Genomic DNA, 19,508 nt, shown 5'->3' with positions numbered 1-19,508 from the left:
AGCAGTCAGCTGAAGATGTTGACTTAGTTTGTTTGTGAACTTGATGACCTTCTGCTAAAAGGCCGGTGAAGCGGCCAGGTGTGGCGGCAAGAACGGTTCCATCTGTGATGTAACTCACAGAACCAGCCGGCTCTCCTCCTCTTAACCACATCATGGCTCAGACCAGAGCCACTCCGGCCCCCCAGGGCCCCCCCTGTGTCCCGATGGGGCGGGGGAGCCGCGGGGGAAGCGTGCCGGTCAGATGAGGCTGGAGGGGGGCTGAGGATACGTTCCTCTAGGACTGAGCCCAGCTCAGGGAACAGGCAACGGGCTAATTAGCCGAATGGACGACCAGACGGTCATTATGAAAGACCAGGCAACCTCTGCCAAACGGTGCTGCTGCCAACACCCTGATGTCCCCAGGGCCCTCCCCTGGCACCCTGCTGGCACCCGGCTGAGCCTCCCCACGGCCCACCGACTGGAACAAGGGGCTGGTTGAGAAACACAGGAGAACAAATCGACCCACCCAGGCTGTACTATGGACGTATGAGGTATAGATCCGATATAAACCCAGCCGGGACAGCCCCCCTCCTGGTGGAATATAAGTTCTAATAAGAGGCTCATTGAGGCTGTGGTCCTGACCCAGTGAGGCTGTGGTCCTGACCCAGTGAGGCTGTGGTCTGGACCCAGTGAGGCTGTGGTCCTGACCCAGTGAGGCTGTGGTCCTGACCCAGTGAGGCTGTGGTCCGGACCCAGTGAGGCTGTGGTCCTGACCCAGTGTGGCTGTGGTCTGGACCCAGTGAGGCTGTGGTCTGGACCCAGTGAGGCTGTGGTCTGGACCCAGTGAGGCTGTGGTCCTGACCCAGTGTGGCTGTGGTCCTGACCCAGTGTGGCTGTGGTCTGGACCCAGTGAGGCTGTGGTCTGGACCCAGTGAGGCTGTGGTCTGGACCCAGTGAGGCTGTGGTCTGGACCCAGTGAGGCTGTGGTCCTGACCCAGTGAGGCTGTGGTCCTGACCCAGTGAGGCTGTGGTCTGGACCCAGTGAGGCCTACTGAGCCTGTCTACTGTGTTTCTGCTCCACATCTGCTCAGCCGACCAGGACCAGCACTGAGGAACTCTGTAGCCTCAACCTTCAAATGTCAAGCTGCCAAAGGGTCCTGGTTTGACAATGCTGCATTTGAGCCACAAGGCACCGGCGACAATGACGCTTTTATTGTGAAGGACGTGTGTGAGAGTTATGTGCAACATGACATTACTACTTTCAGCACAGATTTAATAGAGATAAAGGTTGCATTTAGCAGCTTTTAATTTGCATATTCATATCACATGAGGACCGCTAAGGGCGCCTGCGGATGTGTGTGGGTGGGTGTCAGGGTGGGTTTCAGGGTGTGTGTGTGTGTGTGTGTGTGTGTGTGTGTGTGTGTGTGTGTGTGTGTGTGTATGCGTGTGCGTGTGCATGTGTGTGTGTGTGTGTGTGTGTGTGTGTGTGTGTGTGTGTGTGTGTGTGTGTGTGTGTGAGAGAGTGGGGCTCAACCTCTTGAAGATATTAAATTGGTTTGCCTCCCAGTCATACTGTGTTATAGCAGAACCAACCTCTAACTAACCTCTCTTTCTCTCTCTCTCTCTGTCTCTCTCTGTCTCTGTCTCTCTCTGTCTCTGTCTCTCTCTGTCTCTCTCTGTCTCTCTCTGTCTCTCTCTCTCTCTTACTCTCTCTCTCAGGACCTGCTGAAGGCGTGTCAGGAGCACATAGAGCGTGTGTTGGTGAGCAGCCTCCTTGAGGGCCGGCAGCAGCAGCAGACACAGCCCAGCGAAAAGGGCCTGGAGGAGCAGGACCAGGCCTCCACCCCCACAGACGTCCGCGACGTCGACTTATGAACAGCAGGGGGCACCGTTGCAACGAGATGTTTTTCTTTTAAGAGGAAAAAAACGAACGTTAAAGAAAAAGAGTATTTTGGGGGGGAAAAGAGGGAAAAAAGCAACATAACAACAAAAACGTTTAAAAAGTCAAAAAGCCCTTGAGCGAGAGAGGGAGAGAGAAGAAAAGCTTTCTAGTTTTTGTAGATTTATATTTTTCAATGCAAACAAAAAAAAGTCCCCTAGACGTTATCGACGCTCTGTCTCCTCCATCCGAGAGGATCGAACAGGAGCCAGCGTGGACCGGGCTCTGGGTCCTGGGTATAGGGTCTGGGTTCTGTGTTATGGTCCTGCTGTGGGTCCAACCGGTCTACCAGACCCTCAGGCCTCTCAGGACAGGGAGGAGCTCTCAGCGGCGCCGGGACACCAGTCTCATCTCCATGGAAGGTTCTGCTCAGTGGAAGATATCAAATAGAGAGAGAGAGAGAGAGAGAGAGAGAGAGAGAGAGAGAGAGAGAGAGAGAGAGAGAGAGAGAGAGAGAGAGAGAGAGAAAGAGCGAGAGAGAGAGAGAGAGAGAGAGAGAGAGAGAGAGAGAGAGAGACATTGATAAGGAGATGTAATGTTAGAGGATCCCAAATATAGAGAATTATTCTTATTGTATCATTATTATTATGATAATTATTATTACCATACTAGAAAATATTATTTTGAATTGAGATTCATAGGAATCAATAAGCTTGTTTTTTGAATGTCTGTACGGGAGCTCAGCCTCTCTGCGCGTGTGTGTACATGTGTGTGTGTGTGTGTATGTGTATACTTACGTGTGTGAGTGAATACGTACTTGTGTGTGGGTGTATACGTACATATGTGTGTGTTTGCGTGTATTCGTACGTGTGTGTATACGTACATGTGTGTGTGTGTGTGTGTTTGTATGTGTATAAGATCTTGTGTGTATGTTTATACGTAAGTGTGTGTGTGTGCATACTTACGTGCATGTGTGTATATGAATGCGTGTACGTACTTGTGTGTGTAAGCATTTGTATGTGTGTGCTTGTGTTTTCTTGTGTGTGTGAGCATGTTGTGGTTTGCTGCAGTAGTGATTCTGTTGCTATATTGCGATGTGCTTTTTAATGCATGAAGCACTTGAGCAAAGATGAACTTGATGGAGTCAAAGCGCCAACAGATCAGACTTTAGCTAGTACCTAACCAGTACCTAAACCAGTACGTATTAGTTTTACACGTATGGAATGGGACGGTAAGCTCCTAATCTTCCCGCCCGGGCCCTTAACTTAGGCGATATGTAAGGGGCTGGGATTTTTTCAGCAGAAACCGCCTAATATTTCCATGACATGTAGGCATTCTGCTGTGTGTGTGCGTGCGTGTGTGTGTGTGTGTGTGTGTGTGAATGCGTACAGTGTGTGGGTTGTAAGCTGATTCAGCACAGGGACAGAGGTGTCTGGAGAGAGACCAACAGATCCATCCAGTTCAATCCACATCCGGTTGAATCCATCCCGAAAGGATCTTCGTAGAAAAGCACTTTGATAAATGTTCTCCCCAAAATAGAATGACCAGAAAACGATTGAGGTGCTGATTAGAGATGGATGGATGAGGGATGTTACTCTGAACACCCCCCCCCCCCCCCCCCCCCCCCCCCCGCGGAACCCCTCTCTGCAAGGAGAACCAGGGGTGCTCCCTGTTCCGAGGACATCCCTGTTGAAGGCGTTCCACAGTGTGAATGAGGAGGAGAACCTGATGTTCATCTGATTAGATCTGATGTCAAAAACAGTCAGGAGCCACATCTGTAGATTCCATTTGGTTTTCTATCATAAAAAAAGGAATAAAACAATTTACTTGAAATCTTTTGACACTTCTGCTCCACGTCAAAACATAAGATAAAAAACAGAAGCAAGTTAATGATATTAAAGAAAGGACCATGGATCATCATCATGTGTCCTGCAGGCCGCTGGAACAGTTTGACCTGTTACTCTGAGACCCCCCCCCTGGTTGGGTTAGGGTTAGGGTCAAGATACTTCAGAGGACCAGGTCCTCTGAAGACCTGGTCTTCAGAGGACCTGGTCTTAAAGGACCTGGTCTTCAGAGGACCTGGTCTTCAGAGGACCTGGTCTTAAAAGACCTGGTCTTCAGAGGACATGGTCTTAAAGGACCTGGTCTTCAGAGGACCTGGTCTTCAGAGGAGCTGGTCTTCAGAGGACCTGGTCTTGAAGGTCCTGGTCTTGAAGGAGCTGGTCTTGAAGGTCCTGGTCTTGAAGGACCTGGTCTTGAAGGAGCTGGTCTTGAAGCTCCATGTACCTTCTAAGGTGTTGCTAAGCTCTGCTCAGCTCAGGGTGACGGCTAAGGAAAAGAAAAAACTTGGAGGTTTGAGGAAACAATTGTGGTGTTTCAGCATCAAAGAAAGAAAGAGAGGCCAGGGGTCGGGGGCCAGAGGCTGGGGGCCAGAGGCCAGGTGTTGGGGGCCTGAGGCCAGGGACCAGAGGCCTGAGGCCAGGGGCCAGGGGCCTGAGGCCAGGGGCCAGGGGTCAGGGGCCTGAGGCCGGGGGCCAGAGGCCGGGGGCCGGGGGCCAGGGGCCTGAGGCCAGAGGCCGGGGGCCAGGGACGGTCGGGGAGCGTTCAGATAACAAACAACCAAAACACCGTTCAGAAGCAGCTGGGTGCTGAGCCTGAGGGTCCTAACGCCACAAACCTGTTACCTGTCTGTGTATCCAGTCCACCTTTGGATGTGTGTGTGTGTGTGTGTGTGTGTGTGTGTGTGTGTGTGTGTGTGTGTGTGTGTGTGTGTGTGTGTGTGTGTGTGTGTGTGTGTGTGTGTTTGGATGTGTGTGTGTATTTGGAAGTGTATGTATGTGTTTGATTGTGTGTGTGTGGTTGGATGTGTGTGTGTGTGCGTTTGGATGTGGATTGACCACATACACAATAGGTCTGAGTTTTTCTAAAGTTGAGAGCTACTGTATTCCAAAGTGAAGAGACAGAGGAACGGGTGTGAAGACAGAAAGAATAGTGTCAATAATTTTGATTTAATGTTGTCTATTTTGCGCTGCTAAAAGCTATGATTTTTTTGTCATTTCTTATAAACAACAAAATAACATTACCTAGTTGTGATGGGTCACTTGAGTGTGCTGCTATTTTATAAACTTTGTGTTATAATATAATTATTTTACTGCTTAAGAGATGCATTCAGAAATCATGCCGGGGCGAACAGTAGTGGACTGGAAACTTACACACGCACACACACACACACATGCTCACAAAGAACACACATGACCACACAAACACGCACACACACACACGGACCTCCAGTCCCGGGCAGATCTGCGTTGTTGTGTATTGTTTCACATTTTGTTTTGTTTTTGAGTTTTTTGGGGAGGAGGTCTTCTTGTTGGACACTTCAGGATCTCACTTGGACTCCAGCTGTATGGGAGGGGGGGGGGGGGGTCTGAGCCTGGTTTCTCATGGTTCCTCATAGGGTTCCAGAGGTCAGCTTGCCCCGCCCCCCGGGTATACAGCACCAATCACATCATGTACCTCAATGTCTGCTGCTCCACCTTGGTCAATAAACTTCTGCTTTCAGACGTTGTCTTGCAGTCCTTTGTCTCCAATAGTCCGCTCTCCAGTGGTTTTACCTATGAGCTTATTTTCAAATAAATAAAAATAAAAAAGGCAATAATATTATGATTATTAACGATGAATGAATGAGTAAGTTAGAATAAAAATGTATCTATGATGTACAACAATATATATGAAAAATGCACACACATCCAGGTTTGAATGAATGAATTAGAACGACGAGACTATATGTGAATAACGAGGCTCCACCTTGTTATTAAAATGTCCTGTTCAGTTCCACTAATATGACATTAATCTCCCAGTTCTCTGTAAAATAGGCTGTTAAAAGCCGTGAAATGTTTCACTGTACCGCTGTAACTTCTTAAGATCGGGAACGACTGTGATGAATCCCAACTAGCCCGGGCATAATTAACTGGTACACAGCGGAATTTGCGTTCCGTCTGACCGGGATAACGCTCTCATGCAGGGTCCTCTCCAAGGCACGCCTCTGACGTCAGGTATAGCTCCGCCTCCTCGTGACGTACACTCCCTCCTCCTCCCCTTTAAACGCTGGCGGGAGTATAGCTTAGAGCCGCAGTTTCGCAGAGCTCCGAACGCTTCGCCTTTTTTGAGAAAATAACCATAATAATGGTCCGGACGAAAGCGGACAGCGTCCCGGGCAGCTACAGAAAAGGTAACGGAGGCCCCGGATCCCGGGTTGCTTCAGGGTCCGGTCGTGGGCTGGATTACGAGCATATGGCTTCATATGAATAAAATATAGAATGGTAGATGTGCGTGTGTGTGTGTGTATATATTTGTATAGATATATAATTACTATTCGTATGTAATGACTTGATTAGTTCAATACCAATCAGAATTGCATGTGAATGTTGGGATGAAACTTTACGTTTATTGACGTTGTTCTGTTAGCGGGGATCGTCTCCCGCCAACCCGGGTCCCACAACCTCCCCCCGGGTTCTGTTTTCATGCATCAATATGTACTCTGTGTGTATGTATATATGTACGTTTATAAAGGTTAATAGTTCTGTTGGTTATGAAGGGGGCTTGAGCGCTTTATCGATTCATCTTGATGAGAAACTGGCGCCAGTTTTAGGCGCCAGAGCTCCGAGGAACGTTAACTAGCGCGAGCGGTCACGTTACAGGCTTCATTCACGTCAGTCGTGTGTTTATTCACGTCAGTCATGAGTTTATTCACGTTAGTCATGTGTTCATTCACGTCAGTCGTGTCTGCATTCCTCTGGATTCATGTGTTTGTTGTGTTTTGTTCAGCCGTCGCAGCCACGGCGCCTCGGAAGTCTCTGGGCTCGTCCACTTCCGGTAACAACGGCAGCGGCGGCAGCAGCAGCTGTGCTCCCGGTACCCCCGGTGAGAGGCGGAAGTGGAGAATAACTGACCAACTGCTTTCTATCCATTTGTTATCAATGTTGCATTTTTTTTAATCTGGCTATAAATCCATGTATTAATGTTCTCATCTGGATTTAAATTGTTTTCTGTTGTACTGCTAACCAGGTTAACTCATGGTGAACCTGGTTAATCTGTGGTGAGCTCTAGTTAACCTGGTTAACCCTGGTTGTGTCTCCAGCTAAGGGGAAGTATGCAGGGGGTAACCCTGTGTGCCCGAGGCCGACCCCGGACTGGCAGAAGGGCATCGGGGACTTCTTCGGGGGGCCGGGGCGGGTCCCCGAGAAGGAGAACCAGCTCCCCCTGGTGGAGGAGGGGGAGGCGGGTGGCAGCGGCACCTCCAAGGCCAGCAGGAGGTCAGAGTCCGCCCACCACTGCCGCTGGGAACACAAGGGATCCAATCACATGCCAGCACACTTATTAAGATCAGTTTCTGTCCATCGCCACAGAGAGGAGACTCAGGCCGGTCTAAACAGGGTTTAACTCTCAGGCCGGTCTAAACAGGGTTTAACTCTCAGGCCGGTCTAAACAGGGTTCAACTCATTAAACTGTCTAAAGGGGTGGTGTATCACTAGGGTGCTGTACAGGGTAGGAAGGACCTGGACTGGTAAAGGGTTCTTCATGTAGCAGGGGGCGCTGGGCATGCTGTTTAACTTGTTTCTACCGCCCCAGGTCCCGACCCCTGCCGGAGGAGGAGGATGAATGAAGCTGTCTGCGCGGTTCTTCCTGTTTCACTACCTTCTTGAACTGCTGTCTTTTTAATGTACATCTGTAAATAAATTACTGCTTCATTTTGTATAGCGCTCAATAAACACCATGTTTTGGATTCATGTGTCTTGTTGTCTGGAGCGAAACACAGGGAACCATAACACTGTCTCACTAAGTATACTATTGAATGAATAGAACTATCCACTACCTACTATTGACTGACCAATAGAACCTTCTCTACTAGTATATGACTAGAACCATCTATCTAGAATTGTAAACAGACATTGCACTGGGAGAAGATGTTTCCGTTCACAATTGTATAAAATATTAAAATGGCTGCATTGTTTAACACCAAAAAATATAAAGAGTGGGTGACCCTTAAACATCTTACCGGGGTGAAGTCTACATTAAATCTGGTAAACGGAGGGGTCGTTTCCTTTAGTGGCCAGGGGGCTGTTAGTTTGAGTAGCACGTTAGTTTGAATAGCACGGACATGAACATGACTCCACTCCTGAATGGACGGTAGTATTACAGGTATCCATGAATGGCTTTCCCTTACCCGTTACAAATGACATGCAAAGGTAGTTGCATCTATTATTTTGGGTTGTGAAGTCTGGTCATTATAGATTCAGAACTATAAAATGTTGCCAAAGAAATCGGGATTATCAAAATTTGTATGCAATGAATTAAAACTAACTGAGGTGAATGTGTGTAGGTGGATAACGGACCGATCGAGTCAACATATCTAACGTTCATATACGTGCGATCTTAAATACATTTACCGTTATCCTCTTAAAAATAATGAATTATTAAAATAGTACTTAATTAGGTAAATCAAGTCGAGCAATGTCAAGTCTCGCGAGATTTGAGTTGTTGACGGAAAAGATTGGTGAGAGCTTGAGAGAGCGAAGGTTCGTATTCTCTGAGAGATTAGTGTTCTCTAAAGTGAGTGTTCTCTAAGAGATTACTGTTACTGTTCTCTAAGAGAGGTTAGTGATCTCTAGGAGGGGGTAGTGTTCTCTAAGAGAGATTACTGTTACTGTTCTCTAAGAGAGGTTAGTGTTCTCTAAGAGAGGTTAGTGTTCTCTAGGAGAGGATAGTTATCTCTGGAAGAGAGGTTAGAGTTCTCTAAAAGAAGAAAGGTTAGGGTTAGGACACATCTTCTCCCGGTGCAATGTCTGTTTAAAATTCTAGATAGATGGTTCTAGTCATATACTAATAGAGAAGGTTCTATTGGTCATTCAATAGTAGGTAGTGGATAGTTATATTCATTCAATAGTATACTTAGTGAGACAGTGTTATGGTTCCCTGTGTTTCGCTCCGGGGGCCTGAATCCAAAACATGGTGTTTATTGAGCGCTATACAAAATGAAGCAGTAAACTATTAACAGATGTACATTAAAAAGACAGCAGTTCAAGAAGGTAGTGAAACAGGAAGAACCGCGCAGACAGCTTCATTCATCCTCCTCCTCCGGCAGGGGTCGGGACCTGGGGCAGTAGAAACAAGTTAGACAGCATGCCCAGCCAATAGCAGCGCCCCCTGCTACATGAAGAACCCTTTACCAGTCCAGGTCCTTCCTACCCTGTACAGCACCCTAGTGATACACCACCCCTTTAGACAGTTTAATGAGTTGAACCCTGTTTAGACCGGCCTGAGAGTTAAACCCTGTTTAGACCGGCCTGAGTCTCCCCTCTGTGGCGATGGACAGAAACTGATCTTAATAAGTGTGCTGGCATGTTATTGGATCCCTTGTGTTCCCAGCGGCAGCGGTCGGCGGAGATTACTGTTGCTGTTCTCTAAGAGAGGTTAGTGATCTCTAGGAGGGGTTAGTGTTCTCTAAGAGAGGTTAGTGTTCTCTAGGAGAGGAGAGTTATCTCTGGAAGAGAGGTTAGAGTTCTCTAAAAGAAGAGAGGTTAGTGATATCTAAGAGAGATTGGTGTTCTCTAGGAGAGGTTAGTGTTCTCTAAGAGAGGTTAGTGTTCTCGAGGAGAGGTTAGGGTTCTCTACGAGAGGTTAGTGTTCTTTAAGAGAGGTTATTGTTCTCTAGGAGAGGTGAGGGTTCTCTAAGGGAGGTTAGAGTTTCTAGGAGAGGTTGGTGTTCTTTAAAAGAGGTTAGTGTTCTCTAAGAGAGCTGAGTATTCCCTAATAGAGCTAAGTGTTCCCTAATAGAGGTTAGTGTTCTCTAAGAGAGGTTAGTTATCTCTGGAAGAAGAGAGGTTAGTGATCTCTGGAAGAGAGGTTAGAATGCTCTAGAAGAAGGGAGGTTAGTGATCTCTGGAAGCAGAGAGGTTAGTGATCTCTAGAAGACTCAGGAGGTTGTAAGGAGATCTCCTGACCACGAGACTTAAGAGAATTGTTGGACCAAACCAACCTGATCAGATTCCTTCATCTTGATAGATTTTAACCTGAGCCTGTCTTTGACCCTTCTAGGATGTACAGGGTCCCTTAATACTTAGTTGTGGTCCCTTAATATGTTCTTATAGGTCCGTAATATGTACTTATAGTCCTTTTATATGTACTTCTATCCCTTCTCCCTCCAGCCCGTCAGAGGTCCTTGTGGTTTCAGACTGAGGATCTCAGAGACGATGTTGAGCGGACCTGCAGGCTTCAGATGGACCGTCATCATATTAACATGCCAACATAAAGACAGTGTTTATGCCTTTCAAAAAGGTGACTTCATGGAAAGAAGATATAGATAAATTGTGTGTTCTGGTCCTGTTTTCTCTGGTCTCCTGGTTCTCAGTGTGTTCTCCGGTCTCCTGGTTCTCAGTGTGTTCCTGTTCTCAGTGTGATATGGTTCTTTGTGTCTCAGAGCTGGACCTGCGTCAGACCCGGGGCTCAGTGGGCCCGGGGACCCTGCTCCTGACGGCCTCGGACCCGGAGGAGAGGCTGGGCAGCGGGGGGGCCACGCTCAACGCCCTCCTGGTGGCAGCCGAGCACTTGAGCGCCCGAGCAGGCCACACGGTGAGCTCCTCTTAATGAGCAGGTGAGGTCCTCTTAACAAGCAAGTGACCTCCTCTTAATAAGCAGATGAGGTCCTCTTAAAATCCAGGTGAGCTCCTCTTAACGAGAGGCCACATGGTGAGCTCCTCTTAACTAGCGGTGAGCTCCTCCTAACGAGCAGTGAGCTCCTCCTAACAAGCAGGTGAGCTCCTCTTGACGAGCGGCCACACGGTAAGGACCTCTTAACGAGCAGGTGAGCTCCTCGTAACGAGCGGCCACACGGTGAGCTCCTCCTAACGAGCAGTGAGCTCCTCCTAACAAGCAGGTGAGCTCCTCTTGACGAGCGGCCACACGGTAAGGACCTCTTAACGAGCAGGTGAGCTCCTCTTAACGAGCGGCCACACAGTGAGCTCCTCTTAACGAGCAGGTGAGCTTCTCATAACGAGCGGTCCCCAGGTGAGCCTCCCCTCCCTCCGTGTAGTCTCACCTGTCTGATGGTAACGGGTGAGCCTGTCCGCGTCACAAAGATAAAGGAGGTTCTCTGTAATGCTGTGTTTCTATGTAGCCCAGGGTGGTTGTGGGTAATATGATCTGTTGATGATGACAGGTGGTGACGGCCGATGTCCTGGAACACTCCCACATCCTGGTCCTTCACACGGTAAGGTGGGGGGTCTTGAAGAGGAGTTGGTCTCCTCCTGGGACCTGGCCTCCCAGGTGACCCGTGACCCCAGAGTGATGTGTCCCACAGGGCCGGGACTACCCGTGGGGCGGCTGCAGCAGGGCCTTCAGCTGGCTGGCGGAGGAGGCGGCGTCCCCCAGGCTGACGGCCCCGGTGTGCTGTGTGGACCAGCTGCTGGACCGTCTGGACACCCAGGTGACCCATGACCCCCGGGGCCCCAGGGCCGTCCAGGGGGGGCGGCTACAGGCCGTTTGAAGTGTCTGAAGCATTATTCGAAGCCGCCCTCTTGGTACTGTTCAGCCTTCCTGTTGTCATTAGTCTTGCTGTTGTGTTGCAGATCTGCCCGGGATCGCCCCCTGGGGTCTGGGTCTGCAGCACCGACATGCTGCTCAGCCTACCGCTCGACTACGGTGAGCCCCTGAGATGCTAAAGTTAGCCACATGCTAACTATGGATGGATACATGAAGAAACCTGCTAATTATGGCAAGCGACATGCTACCTTTGACGAGCTATATGCTACCTACGCCTAGCTACATGCTTGGTATGGTTAGGAACTGCCATCAACTTACTAACCATCGCTATCTACATGATAATTGTCTGGTTATATGCTACCTATAGAGCTAGAGCTAGAGCTAGCTGCTGATCTTGTGTTCCAGCCCCATCCTGGGAGGGTTTCTCCGGGGTCAGGGTGCTGGCTCTGCCCGGCGACCCCTCCTTCGCTGCCCATCACGGAGTATACCTCGCCGACCAGCAGGTAAACAAACCTCTGGCCACTGCGTGTGTGGTGGTCTCCTAGCCTCTAGAGGCAGCGTGTGTTGTGGTCTCCTAGCCTCTAGAGGCAGCGGGTGTTGTGGTCTCCTAGCCTCTAGAGGCAGCGGGTGTTGTGGTCTCCTAGCCTCTAGAGGCAGCGGGTGTTGTGGTCTCCTAGCCTCTAGAGGCAGCGAGTGTTGTGGTCTCCTAGCCTCTAGAGGCAGCGGGTGTTGTGGTCTCCTAGCCTCTAGAGGCAGCGAGTGTTGTGGTCTCCTAGCCTCTAGAGGCAGCGGGTGTTGTGGTCTCCTAGCCTCTAGAGGCAGCGGGTGTTGTGGTCTCCTAGCCTCTAGAGGCAGCGTGTGTTGTGGTCTCCTAGGGGACGGTGAAGGACATCATCTACAGAGGCAGCAGCGAGGAGATCCAGCGAGCATCCCTGCCTGACGGGAACGTACCCATGGTGAGATGCGGGAGGTCGCCACACACACACACCAAACACACGGTGGCCATGGTTACACGCAGTCAACATGGTAACAGGCTGTTACCCTTGGGATGCCCGCCGAACAGGCTGTTACCGTGGTATATATATGATTTCAGGTATCAGGCGTTGTGTTCTTCAGCAGCAGCGTATCAGAGCGCTTGCTGCAGACCCATGTGACCCCTCCTCTGGACGGCTGCACCTACCTGGGCCTGGACTCTGGAGCCCCGCCCCTCCAGGTTGTAGCAGCGGTTACTATGACGACCGCAACCAATGGCGACCGCTTCCATGCCAAGATACCATAACGACCGCTGCCATAACGACATATAACGACCGCTGCCATGACAACATACCATGAGGACCGCTGCCATGACAACATACCATGAGGACTGCTGCCATGACAACATACCATGAGGACCGCTGCCATGACAACATACCATGACGACCGCTGCCATGAGAACATACCATGACGACTGCTGCCATGACAACGTACCATAAGGACTCTGTGTGTTCCCTGTAGATCTCTCTGTTCCTGGACGTGGTGAAGGCACTGTGTGCCGACCTGACTCTGGAGCAGTTTGTCAACAGAGAGCCAGAAGACGGCCGCACTCTGGAACCCCCCCAGCGGGCAGCGCTGAGGCGGGGGCGAGAGACACTGTGGCACACGCTGAGAGGAGCCTCGCTCACAATGGGTGAGAGAGGGCGAGAGACACTGTGACACACGCTGAGAGGAGCCTCGCTCACTATGGGAGTGAGGGCGAGAGAGACTGTGACACATGCTGAGAGGAGCCTCGCTCACTATGGGGGAGAGAGGGCGAGAGACACTGTGACACACGCTGAGAGGAGCCTCGCTCACTATGGGAGAGAGGGCGAGATACACTGTGACACACGCTGAGAGGAGCCTCGCTCACTATGGGGGAGAGAGGGCGAGATACACTGTGACACATGCTGAGAGGAGCCTCGCTCACTATGGGAGTGAGGGCGAGATACACTGTGGCCCACACTGAGAGGAGCCTCGCTCACTATGGGGGAGAGAGGGCGAGAGACACTGTGGCCCACACTGAGAGGAGCCTTGCTCTACTTGGTCACATGGTTCATGGTTCGTGGAAAAGCTCCATAACCTCTGCTCTGTCCTGCAGCGTACGTCCCAGGTGGTCGCTATGACTACCTGAGTCTCTCTGCCAAGGACCATGTGACCCGTCTGACCCGCGACACCATGGGGAACCGGTTCATACTGGCCCACGTTCAGGTGAGCCACACCATCCTAGTGCTACTCCACCCTAGAGCTACACCACCCTAGTGCTACTCCTCCATAGTGCTACCCAACCCTCTGGGTAAGCAGTGTCTGTCTCCTCCAGAGCCGTCCCTCAGTGAGTCCCGGAGCCAGGGTCATCAACTCCGTCCTCCAGGGAGACGTCACCGTGGCAACCGCCTCTGTGGTACAACATTGTCACCTGCAGGTATCCATGAAAAATTATTCATACAGCGCTTCTCTTGAAAGACAGAGGGATTCACAAGGAAACCCCACATGGAAATAACGTGTGTTGAAATCTGAATCACGGACGATGGCACACTGGCATTATGTTTTTCTATAAAAGTATCTCCTTACTATCTGCTCATTTATCAGATGTTTTGATTGAGAGAGAGATGGAAAGTTCAATCAGATTCCTGTCATTAAGGAGCAGGTAGGGGTTGGACAGGACAGAGACAGGTCATTAAGGAGCAGGTAGGGGTTGGACAGGACAGAGACAGGTCATTAAGGAGCAGGTAGGGGTTAGACAGGACAGAGACAGGTCATTAAGGAGCAGGTAGGGGTTAGACAGGACAGAGACAGGTCATTAAGGAGCAGGTAGGGGTTAGACAGGACAGAGACAGGTCATTAAGGAGCAGGTAGGGGTTAGACAGTACAGAGACAGGTCGTTAAGGAGCAGGTAGGGGTTAGACAGTACAGAGACAGGTCAGTAAGGAGCAGGTAGGTGTTAGACAGTATAGAGATAGGTCATTAAGGAGCAGGTAGGGGTTAGACAGTACAGAGACAGGTCATTAAGGAGCAGGTAGGGGTTAGACAGTACAGGGACAGGTTATTAAGGAGCAGGTAGGAGTTAAGGGGCTTTGAACCCAGGACCCTTCAGTTGGTCGGACCCCCTAACCCACCCTCCCCCCAGGGTCCGCTGAGCCTCCCCTCGGGGGGGCTGCTCTCCGGCCTGGACCTCCAGGCCTCCTCCCACCTCCGGAGGCTGACCCTGGCTGATGACCTCATCATCCAGGGACACAGGATCCGGCTGGGCGGGCTGCAGCTGACGGTGTTCAGCGCTCTGGGCGCCCGCGACCACCTGGAGGTACAGACCAGGAGCACACTGAGACCAGGAGCACACTGAGACCAGGAGCACACTGAGACCAGGAGCACACTGAGACCAGGAGCACACTGGGATTAGGTGATCTCCTCACTGGAGCACACTGTGGGGTTAGTTGATCTCCTCACAGACCAGGAGCAGACTGAGGGGTTAGTTGATCACCTCACAGACCAGGAGCACACTGAGGGGTTAGTTGATCACCTCACAGACCAGGAGCAGACTGAGGGGTTAGTTGATCACCTCACAGACCAGGAGCAGACTGAGGGGTTAGTTGATCACCTCACAGACCACACTGTGACCAGGAGGATACTGGGGTTAGGTGTTCTCCTCTCATACCAGGGGGACACTGAGGGGTTCACAGACCAGGACACACTGAACCCCTCAGTGTGCTCTCCATCAAGAAGGTTTAGTTGGTACCTGGTACCTGGTTCCTGTGTGTTAAGTTGTGTTGTCTCCAGGGATCCTCTGAGACCATCCTGAACCAGGACTGGAGCCACTTCTACGCACGCACCGGCATCCAGTAAGACTCTCTCTCAGTGTCACTCTCCCAGTGAGACTCTGCCACTAAGACTCTCTCAGTAAGACTCTCCCACTGTGACCTTCCCAGTATGAGGAGACGTTAGGATTCAGTAAAAGTAGTAGTAGTAGTAGTAGTAGTAGTAGTAGTGGTAGTGGTAGTAGTAGTAAGTCTGGCTATTGCCAGACCAAGCTCAATCGTTTGCACGTCGGTCTGGGGAAGCTGCTGTCATTTTCTTCAGCACAAGAGGCGTGATCAACGGGCCTAGGTCAACTGACTTTGTACGCGATTGGCTGCTTGCCGTCACTTCCCTGTCGTTATTGTGTTAAACCAGCTAATAGCGCGTCAAGGGGAAAAGGCAGCTCGGTGATTGGCTCCTGCAAAAACGTATCCCGCAGAAAGAAATGTATTGCCCTTCCCCAGACCCTTGTGAAGGGCTCAAATCACCGGCAGACTAAGTAGTAGTAGTAGTAGCAGTACTATATGCTCTGTGTCTCCAGGCCAGAGGACCTGTGGGCTCCAGGTAAGCCCCACCCCCTGCTGGAGGCCCGCCTTTTCCCCGCCCTCCAGGCCAGGGGGGGGGCAGTGGGCCTGGACCAGGGGGGCGTGGCCTGGCTGCTGGGCGGGGCTGGGTCACTGGAGCGGTGGAGAGGGGCATGGCGGCTGTCACTCAGAGAGCTGCTGTCGCTCACCGACCAGGAGGCGGAGCTCCGATGGAGGGAGGAGCTGTTGTTCCTGGTGGGCCGGAGGAGAGTGATTGACACGCTGACCAGCCAATCAGACGACTGCCTGCTGCCCTGCTTCAGAGCAGCAGTCCTAGGCAGCCAACAGGGGGAGCTGCTGAAGACCCTGGACTCCAGTGAGCAACTACATCAACTTATTAATATAGATATATACATATAGAGATATATATATATATATCTATATCTATAGATATACATATAGATATATACATACAGATAGAAATACCTCACAGTTCAAAACGCTACATGACTGCTACACCACCTTAAAACAAACTATGAACTACGCTACACCACACCGCCTCTGCCTGGCCTTCCCTCCCTTTATATGATATGTTGTTATTTTTATGTTTTTCATGTACTGTCCTTATTTTAAATCAACATCAATAATGTTTGTATATACTGTAGGTATATAAAGTGTTCTGTGTTCCTCTATGTTTTCCCCGTGTACGGCACTTTGGCCAGTGAAAACTGTTTTTAAATGTGCCTTATAAATACATTTGATTTACTTACACCCCCCTACACCACCCTATCTGGTTAACTCTCTCTGTGTCCCGCTGTAGTTGCTGCAGGCACCCTGGAGGGGGCGTGGCCAGGGGCGGGGCCAGAGGCGGGGGCGGAGGCGTGTCTGGGCGTGGCCGCTCGCGCCCTGGCCTGTGTGGCGGACGTCCTGGTGTGCATGGCGGGGGAGGGGAGGGGCGGGCTGCGGAGCGGCCCAGCGGCCAATCAGGCGTGGAGCCCCGCCCTCAGCCTCCTGGAGGAGGGGCAGGTGCAGGAGGGCGTGGCCAGCCTGGCCAGGGAGAGAGAGCTCTGGCTGCACAGGTGAGACCAGTCCTACTGGGAGTGTTACTGGGGTCCTACTGGGAGTGTTACTGGGGGGCCTCTATTGGGAGCGTTAATGGGGGGTCATGCTCATCGTGTGACCTCTGACCTCCAGACCCGACCTGCTGGTGCGTGCGGCGCGGCACTACGAGGGGGCGGGGCAGGTGCTGCTGCGGCGCGCCCTGATGTCCTCCCATTGGTCGGTCTCCACAGGCCCCGCCCCCGTCCCGCCTCTGGACCGCTGGCAGGAGGTGGACTGCCCCGCCCGGCTGGACCTGGCAGGTGAGACCCCCCAGGACCAGGACTCTAGACCGACCCTCTACCTACCCTCCTCCTCATTGGCTGATGTGTTTGTCCGTTGTGTGCAGGGGGCTGGAGCGACACGCCCCCCATCGCCTTCGAGCATGGCGGCTCGGTCACCAACATGGCGGTCAGGGTGGACGGGCAGCGGCCAATCGGAGCCCGCGCCCGCCGCATCAGGGAGCCCCTCCTCCTGTTGGTCAGCCATGCCGGGGGGCGGGACAGCGAAGTCGCCACGGAAACCGTGTGTGAAAGTCTGGAGGATCTGAAGGACCACTGTCAGCCTCACGCCCCCGGTAACCATGGAGACGCAGAGGTCATGACCCCAGACATAGGGAACCCCGGCCGCATCCAATTAACGTGTGTGTGTGTGTGTGTGTGTGTGTGTGTGTGTGTGTGTGTGTGTGTGTGTGTGTGTGTGTGTGTGTGTGTGTGTGTGTGTGTGTGTGTGTGTGTGTGTGTGTGCAGGCGCTCTCCTCAAGGCAGTGTGTGTGTGCAGCGGCCTGGTGTCGCTGAGCTCCCAGCAGCCTCTGGGGCAGCAGCTGATGGAGCGCTGGGGGGGAGGGGTGGAGCTGCACAGCTGGTCCCTGCTGCCCCACGGCTCCGGGCTGGGTACGACCTCCGTCACCTCCATCACCTCCAACCCATCACCCCCATCACTTCGACCCCATCACCCCATCACGTCCACCTCCCATCACCTCCACCCCCTCCACAACCCATCACCTCCATCCATCATCTCCACCCAAAACCTCCACCCCCTCCACCAGCCATCACCTCCACCCCATCACCTCCACCTCCTTCACCTCCAACCCATCACCTCAATCAGCTCCAACCCTCACCTCCATCACATCACCTCCAACTCCTCCACCCAACACCTCCAGCCACCATCCCTGATGGCGTGTGTCCTGCAGGTACGAGCAGCATCCTGGCGGGGGCGCTGTTGGCTGCGGTCTACCTGATAACCGGCCGCTCCTACAGCCCTGAGGGACTGGTCCACGCCGTGCTGCACCTGGAGCAGCTCCTGACCACAGGTACACTGGAGGGGCGGGGCCACAGGTACACCTGGGGGGGAGGGACCACAGGGACGCCTGGGGGGGAGGGGCCACAGGGACGCCTGGAGGGGTGGGGCCACAGGGACACCTGGAGGGGAGGGGCCACAGGGACACCTAGGGGGGAGGGGGGAGACGGGGAGGATCCGTGGGTCACAGATAGATGTATGTATCATCCATGTATATTGGGTGGTGTCTCTCCCTAGGTGGAGGCTGGCAGGACCAGGTGGGGGGGCTGGTGGGTGGGGTGAAGGTGGGGCGCTCCCGGGCGGCGCTGCCCCTCCGGGTGGAGGTGGAGCGTCTCACTCCATCACAGCACTTCCTGGAAGAAGTCCAACGGCATCTCCTATTGGTCTACACCGGCAAGACCCGCCTCGCACGCAACCTCCTGCAGGTAGGTCTCCATAGCAACCTCCTGCAGGTAGGTCTCCATAGCAACCTCCTGCAGGTAGGTCTCCATAGCAACCTCCTGCAGGTCGGTCTCCATAGCAACCTCCTGCAGGTCGGTCTCCATAGCAACCTCCTGCAGGTCGGTCTCCATAGCAAACTCCTGCAGGTAGGTCTCCATAGCAACCTGTTGCAGGAAGGTAGGTCTCCATAGCAACCTGTCGCAGGAAGGCAGGTTTCCCTAGAGGTCCTCAGTACAGACCAGGGAGGAGCTGGGGTCGTCAAGGTGGGGTTGGTGATGGTGTTTCAGGTCAGGGTGGTGATGGTGGTGATGGTGTAATGGTGTTTCAGGATGTGGTGAGGAGCTGGTACGCCCGCCTGCCTTCCATCGTGCAGAACGCCCACGACCTGGTGGCCAACTCTGAGGCCTGTGTGAGGGCCTTCACAGAGGGTACACACACACACACACACACACAAACACACACACACACACACACACACACACACACCTTAAACGTGGGCTGGAGACTAAAGCGGCCGTGCTGATAGGCTCCCTGCAGGGCCTGGGGGCGTGTCTGCGGCGGGCGCGGCAGCAGAAGAGGCAGATGGTGCCGGGCTGTGAGCCCAGCTCCGTCAGGCTGCTGATGGAGGCGCTGGAGCCGCTGGCGCTGGGCCATAGCCTGGCGGGGGCGGGCGGAGGAGGCTTCCTCTACCTGCTCACCAGGGAGCCCCTGCAACGGCTCGCTGTGTTGGAGCTGCTTCAGCGCACCCCGGTAACACCACCCGTACCCCACCCCACCTTGTTTACCCTGTGCTGGTTGCTGTGGTAACGGTTGTTTGTTCCTCAGGGTCTCGGAGACTTCAGTGTGCACAGCGTGGAGCTGGACCCGGAGGGGTTGAGCGTCCTGTCACCCGGCTGAGACACACCCCTTTTCTGTAATGGTTAAACATTAAAGTATTAACAATT

The 19,508-nt window shown here is 52.5% G+C and overlaps 3 protein-coding genes and 1 long non-coding RNA gene across 10 annotated transcripts in view; 3 read left to right on the top strand and 1 right to left on the bottom strand.

Annotated features, from left to right (window-relative positions):
- LOC115551098 (G1/S-specific cyclin-D2) overlaps nucleotides 1-5,421 on the top strand; it is a 15,162-nt gene extending 9,741 nt beyond the window's left edge. Inside the window, exon 5 of the mRNA XM_030366633.1 lies at nucleotides 1,699-5,421. Within this exon, the coding sequence (XP_030222493.1) occupies nucleotides 1,699-1,854 (156 nt within the window). The 3' untranslated portion in view covers nucleotides 1,855-5,421. The remainder of the gene's footprint in view (nucleotides 1-1,698) is intronic.
- Nucleotides 1-17,517, bottom strand: part of LOC115551101 (uncharacterized) — a 19,457-nt gene extending 1,940 nt beyond the window's left edge. Inside the window, exon 1 of the long non-coding RNA XR_003977977.1 lies at nucleotides 17,466-17,517. This is a non-coding gene — a long non-coding RNA (uncharacterized LOC115551101). The remainder of the gene's footprint in view (nucleotides 1-17,465) is intronic.
- pclaf (PCNA clamp associated factor) lies at nucleotides 5,914-7,643 on the top strand. The gene is made up of 4 exons (XM_030366636.1): nucleotides 5,914-6,089; nucleotides 6,686-6,781; nucleotides 6,999-7,173; nucleotides 7,490-7,643. Exons 1-4 carry the CDS (start codon nucleotides 6,044-6,046, stop codon nucleotides 7,521-7,523), a joined length of 351 nt encoding a protein of 116 aa, XP_030222496.1. The 5' UTR covers nucleotides 5,914-6,043; the 3' UTR covers nucleotides 7,524-7,643.
- fcsk (fucose kinase) lies at nucleotides 8,357-19,508 on the top strand. Of its 7 annotated transcripts, none has more exons than XM_030366625.1 (25): nucleotides 8,403-8,436; nucleotides 9,287-9,330; nucleotides 10,066-10,195; nucleotides 10,338-10,489; nucleotides 11,076-11,126; nucleotides 11,217-11,342; nucleotides 11,485-11,557; nucleotides 11,804-11,901; nucleotides 12,274-12,354; nucleotides 12,492-12,611; nucleotides 12,893-13,064; nucleotides 13,512-13,621; nucleotides 13,731-13,832; nucleotides 14,538-14,711; nucleotides 15,185-15,246; nucleotides 15,744-16,102; nucleotides 16,547-16,805; nucleotides 16,921-17,087; nucleotides 17,174-17,401; nucleotides 17,574-17,717; nucleotides 18,017-18,136; nucleotides 18,361-18,548; nucleotides 18,893-18,992; nucleotides 19,091-19,314; nucleotides 19,390-19,508. In XM_030366625.1, exons 3-25 carry the CDS (start codon nucleotides 10,111-10,113, stop codon nucleotides 19,459-19,461), a joined length of 3,267 nt encoding a protein of 1,088 aa, XP_030222485.1. In that variant the 5' UTR covers nucleotides 8,403-8,436; nucleotides 9,287-9,330; nucleotides 10,066-10,110; the 3' UTR covers nucleotides 19,462-19,508. The 7 variants fall into 7 exon arrangements, with proteins under 7 accessions (XP_030222483.1, XP_030222489.1, XP_030222485.1 ...); XM_030366626.1 differs by lacking the exon at nucleotides 8,403-8,436 and adding an exon at nucleotides 8,443-8,470; XM_030366623.1 differs by lacking the exon at nucleotides 9,287-9,330 and having other exon boundaries at nucleotides 8,357-8,470.

This window comes from Gadus morhua, chromosome 9 (assembly GCF_902167405.1).
Source record: "Gadus morhua chromosome 9, gadMor3.0, whole genome shotgun sequence".
NCBI classification, from domain to species: Eukaryota; Metazoa; Chordata; class Actinopteri; order Gadiformes; family Gadidae; genus Gadus; species Gadus morhua.
The sequence above is the reverse complement of the archived record's forward strand: the minus strand, read 5'-3'. Positions and strand labels throughout refer to the sequence as shown.

Bases quoted from the DNA above. Each gene is read 5' to 3' on its own strand.
- fcsk (XM_030366623.1), top strand. From the start codon at position 8,372: ATGTCAAGTCTCGCGAGATTTGAGTTGTTGACGGAAAAGATTGGTGAG. The intron at 17,402-17,573 runs GTAACCATGGAG...GTGTGTGTGCAG, and splicing joins CTGTCAGCCTCACGCCCCCG to GCGCTCTCCTCAAGGCAGTG. The intron at 17,718-18,016 runs GTACGACCTCCG...TGTGTCCTGCAG, and splicing joins GCCCCACGGCTCCGGGCTGG to GTACGAGCAGCATCCTGGCG.
- pclaf (XM_030366636.1), top strand. From the start codon at position 6,044: ATGGTCCGGACGAAAGCGGACAGCGTCCCGGGCAGCTACAGAAAAG. The intron at 6,782-6,998 runs GTGAGAGGCGGA...TTGTGTCTCCAG, and splicing joins CTGTGCTCCCGGTACCCCCG to CTAAGGGGAAGTATGCAGGG. The intron at 7,174-7,489 runs GTCAGAGTCCGC...CTACCGCCCCAG, and splicing joins ACCTCCAAGGCCAGCAGGAG to GTCCCGACCCCTGCCGGAGG.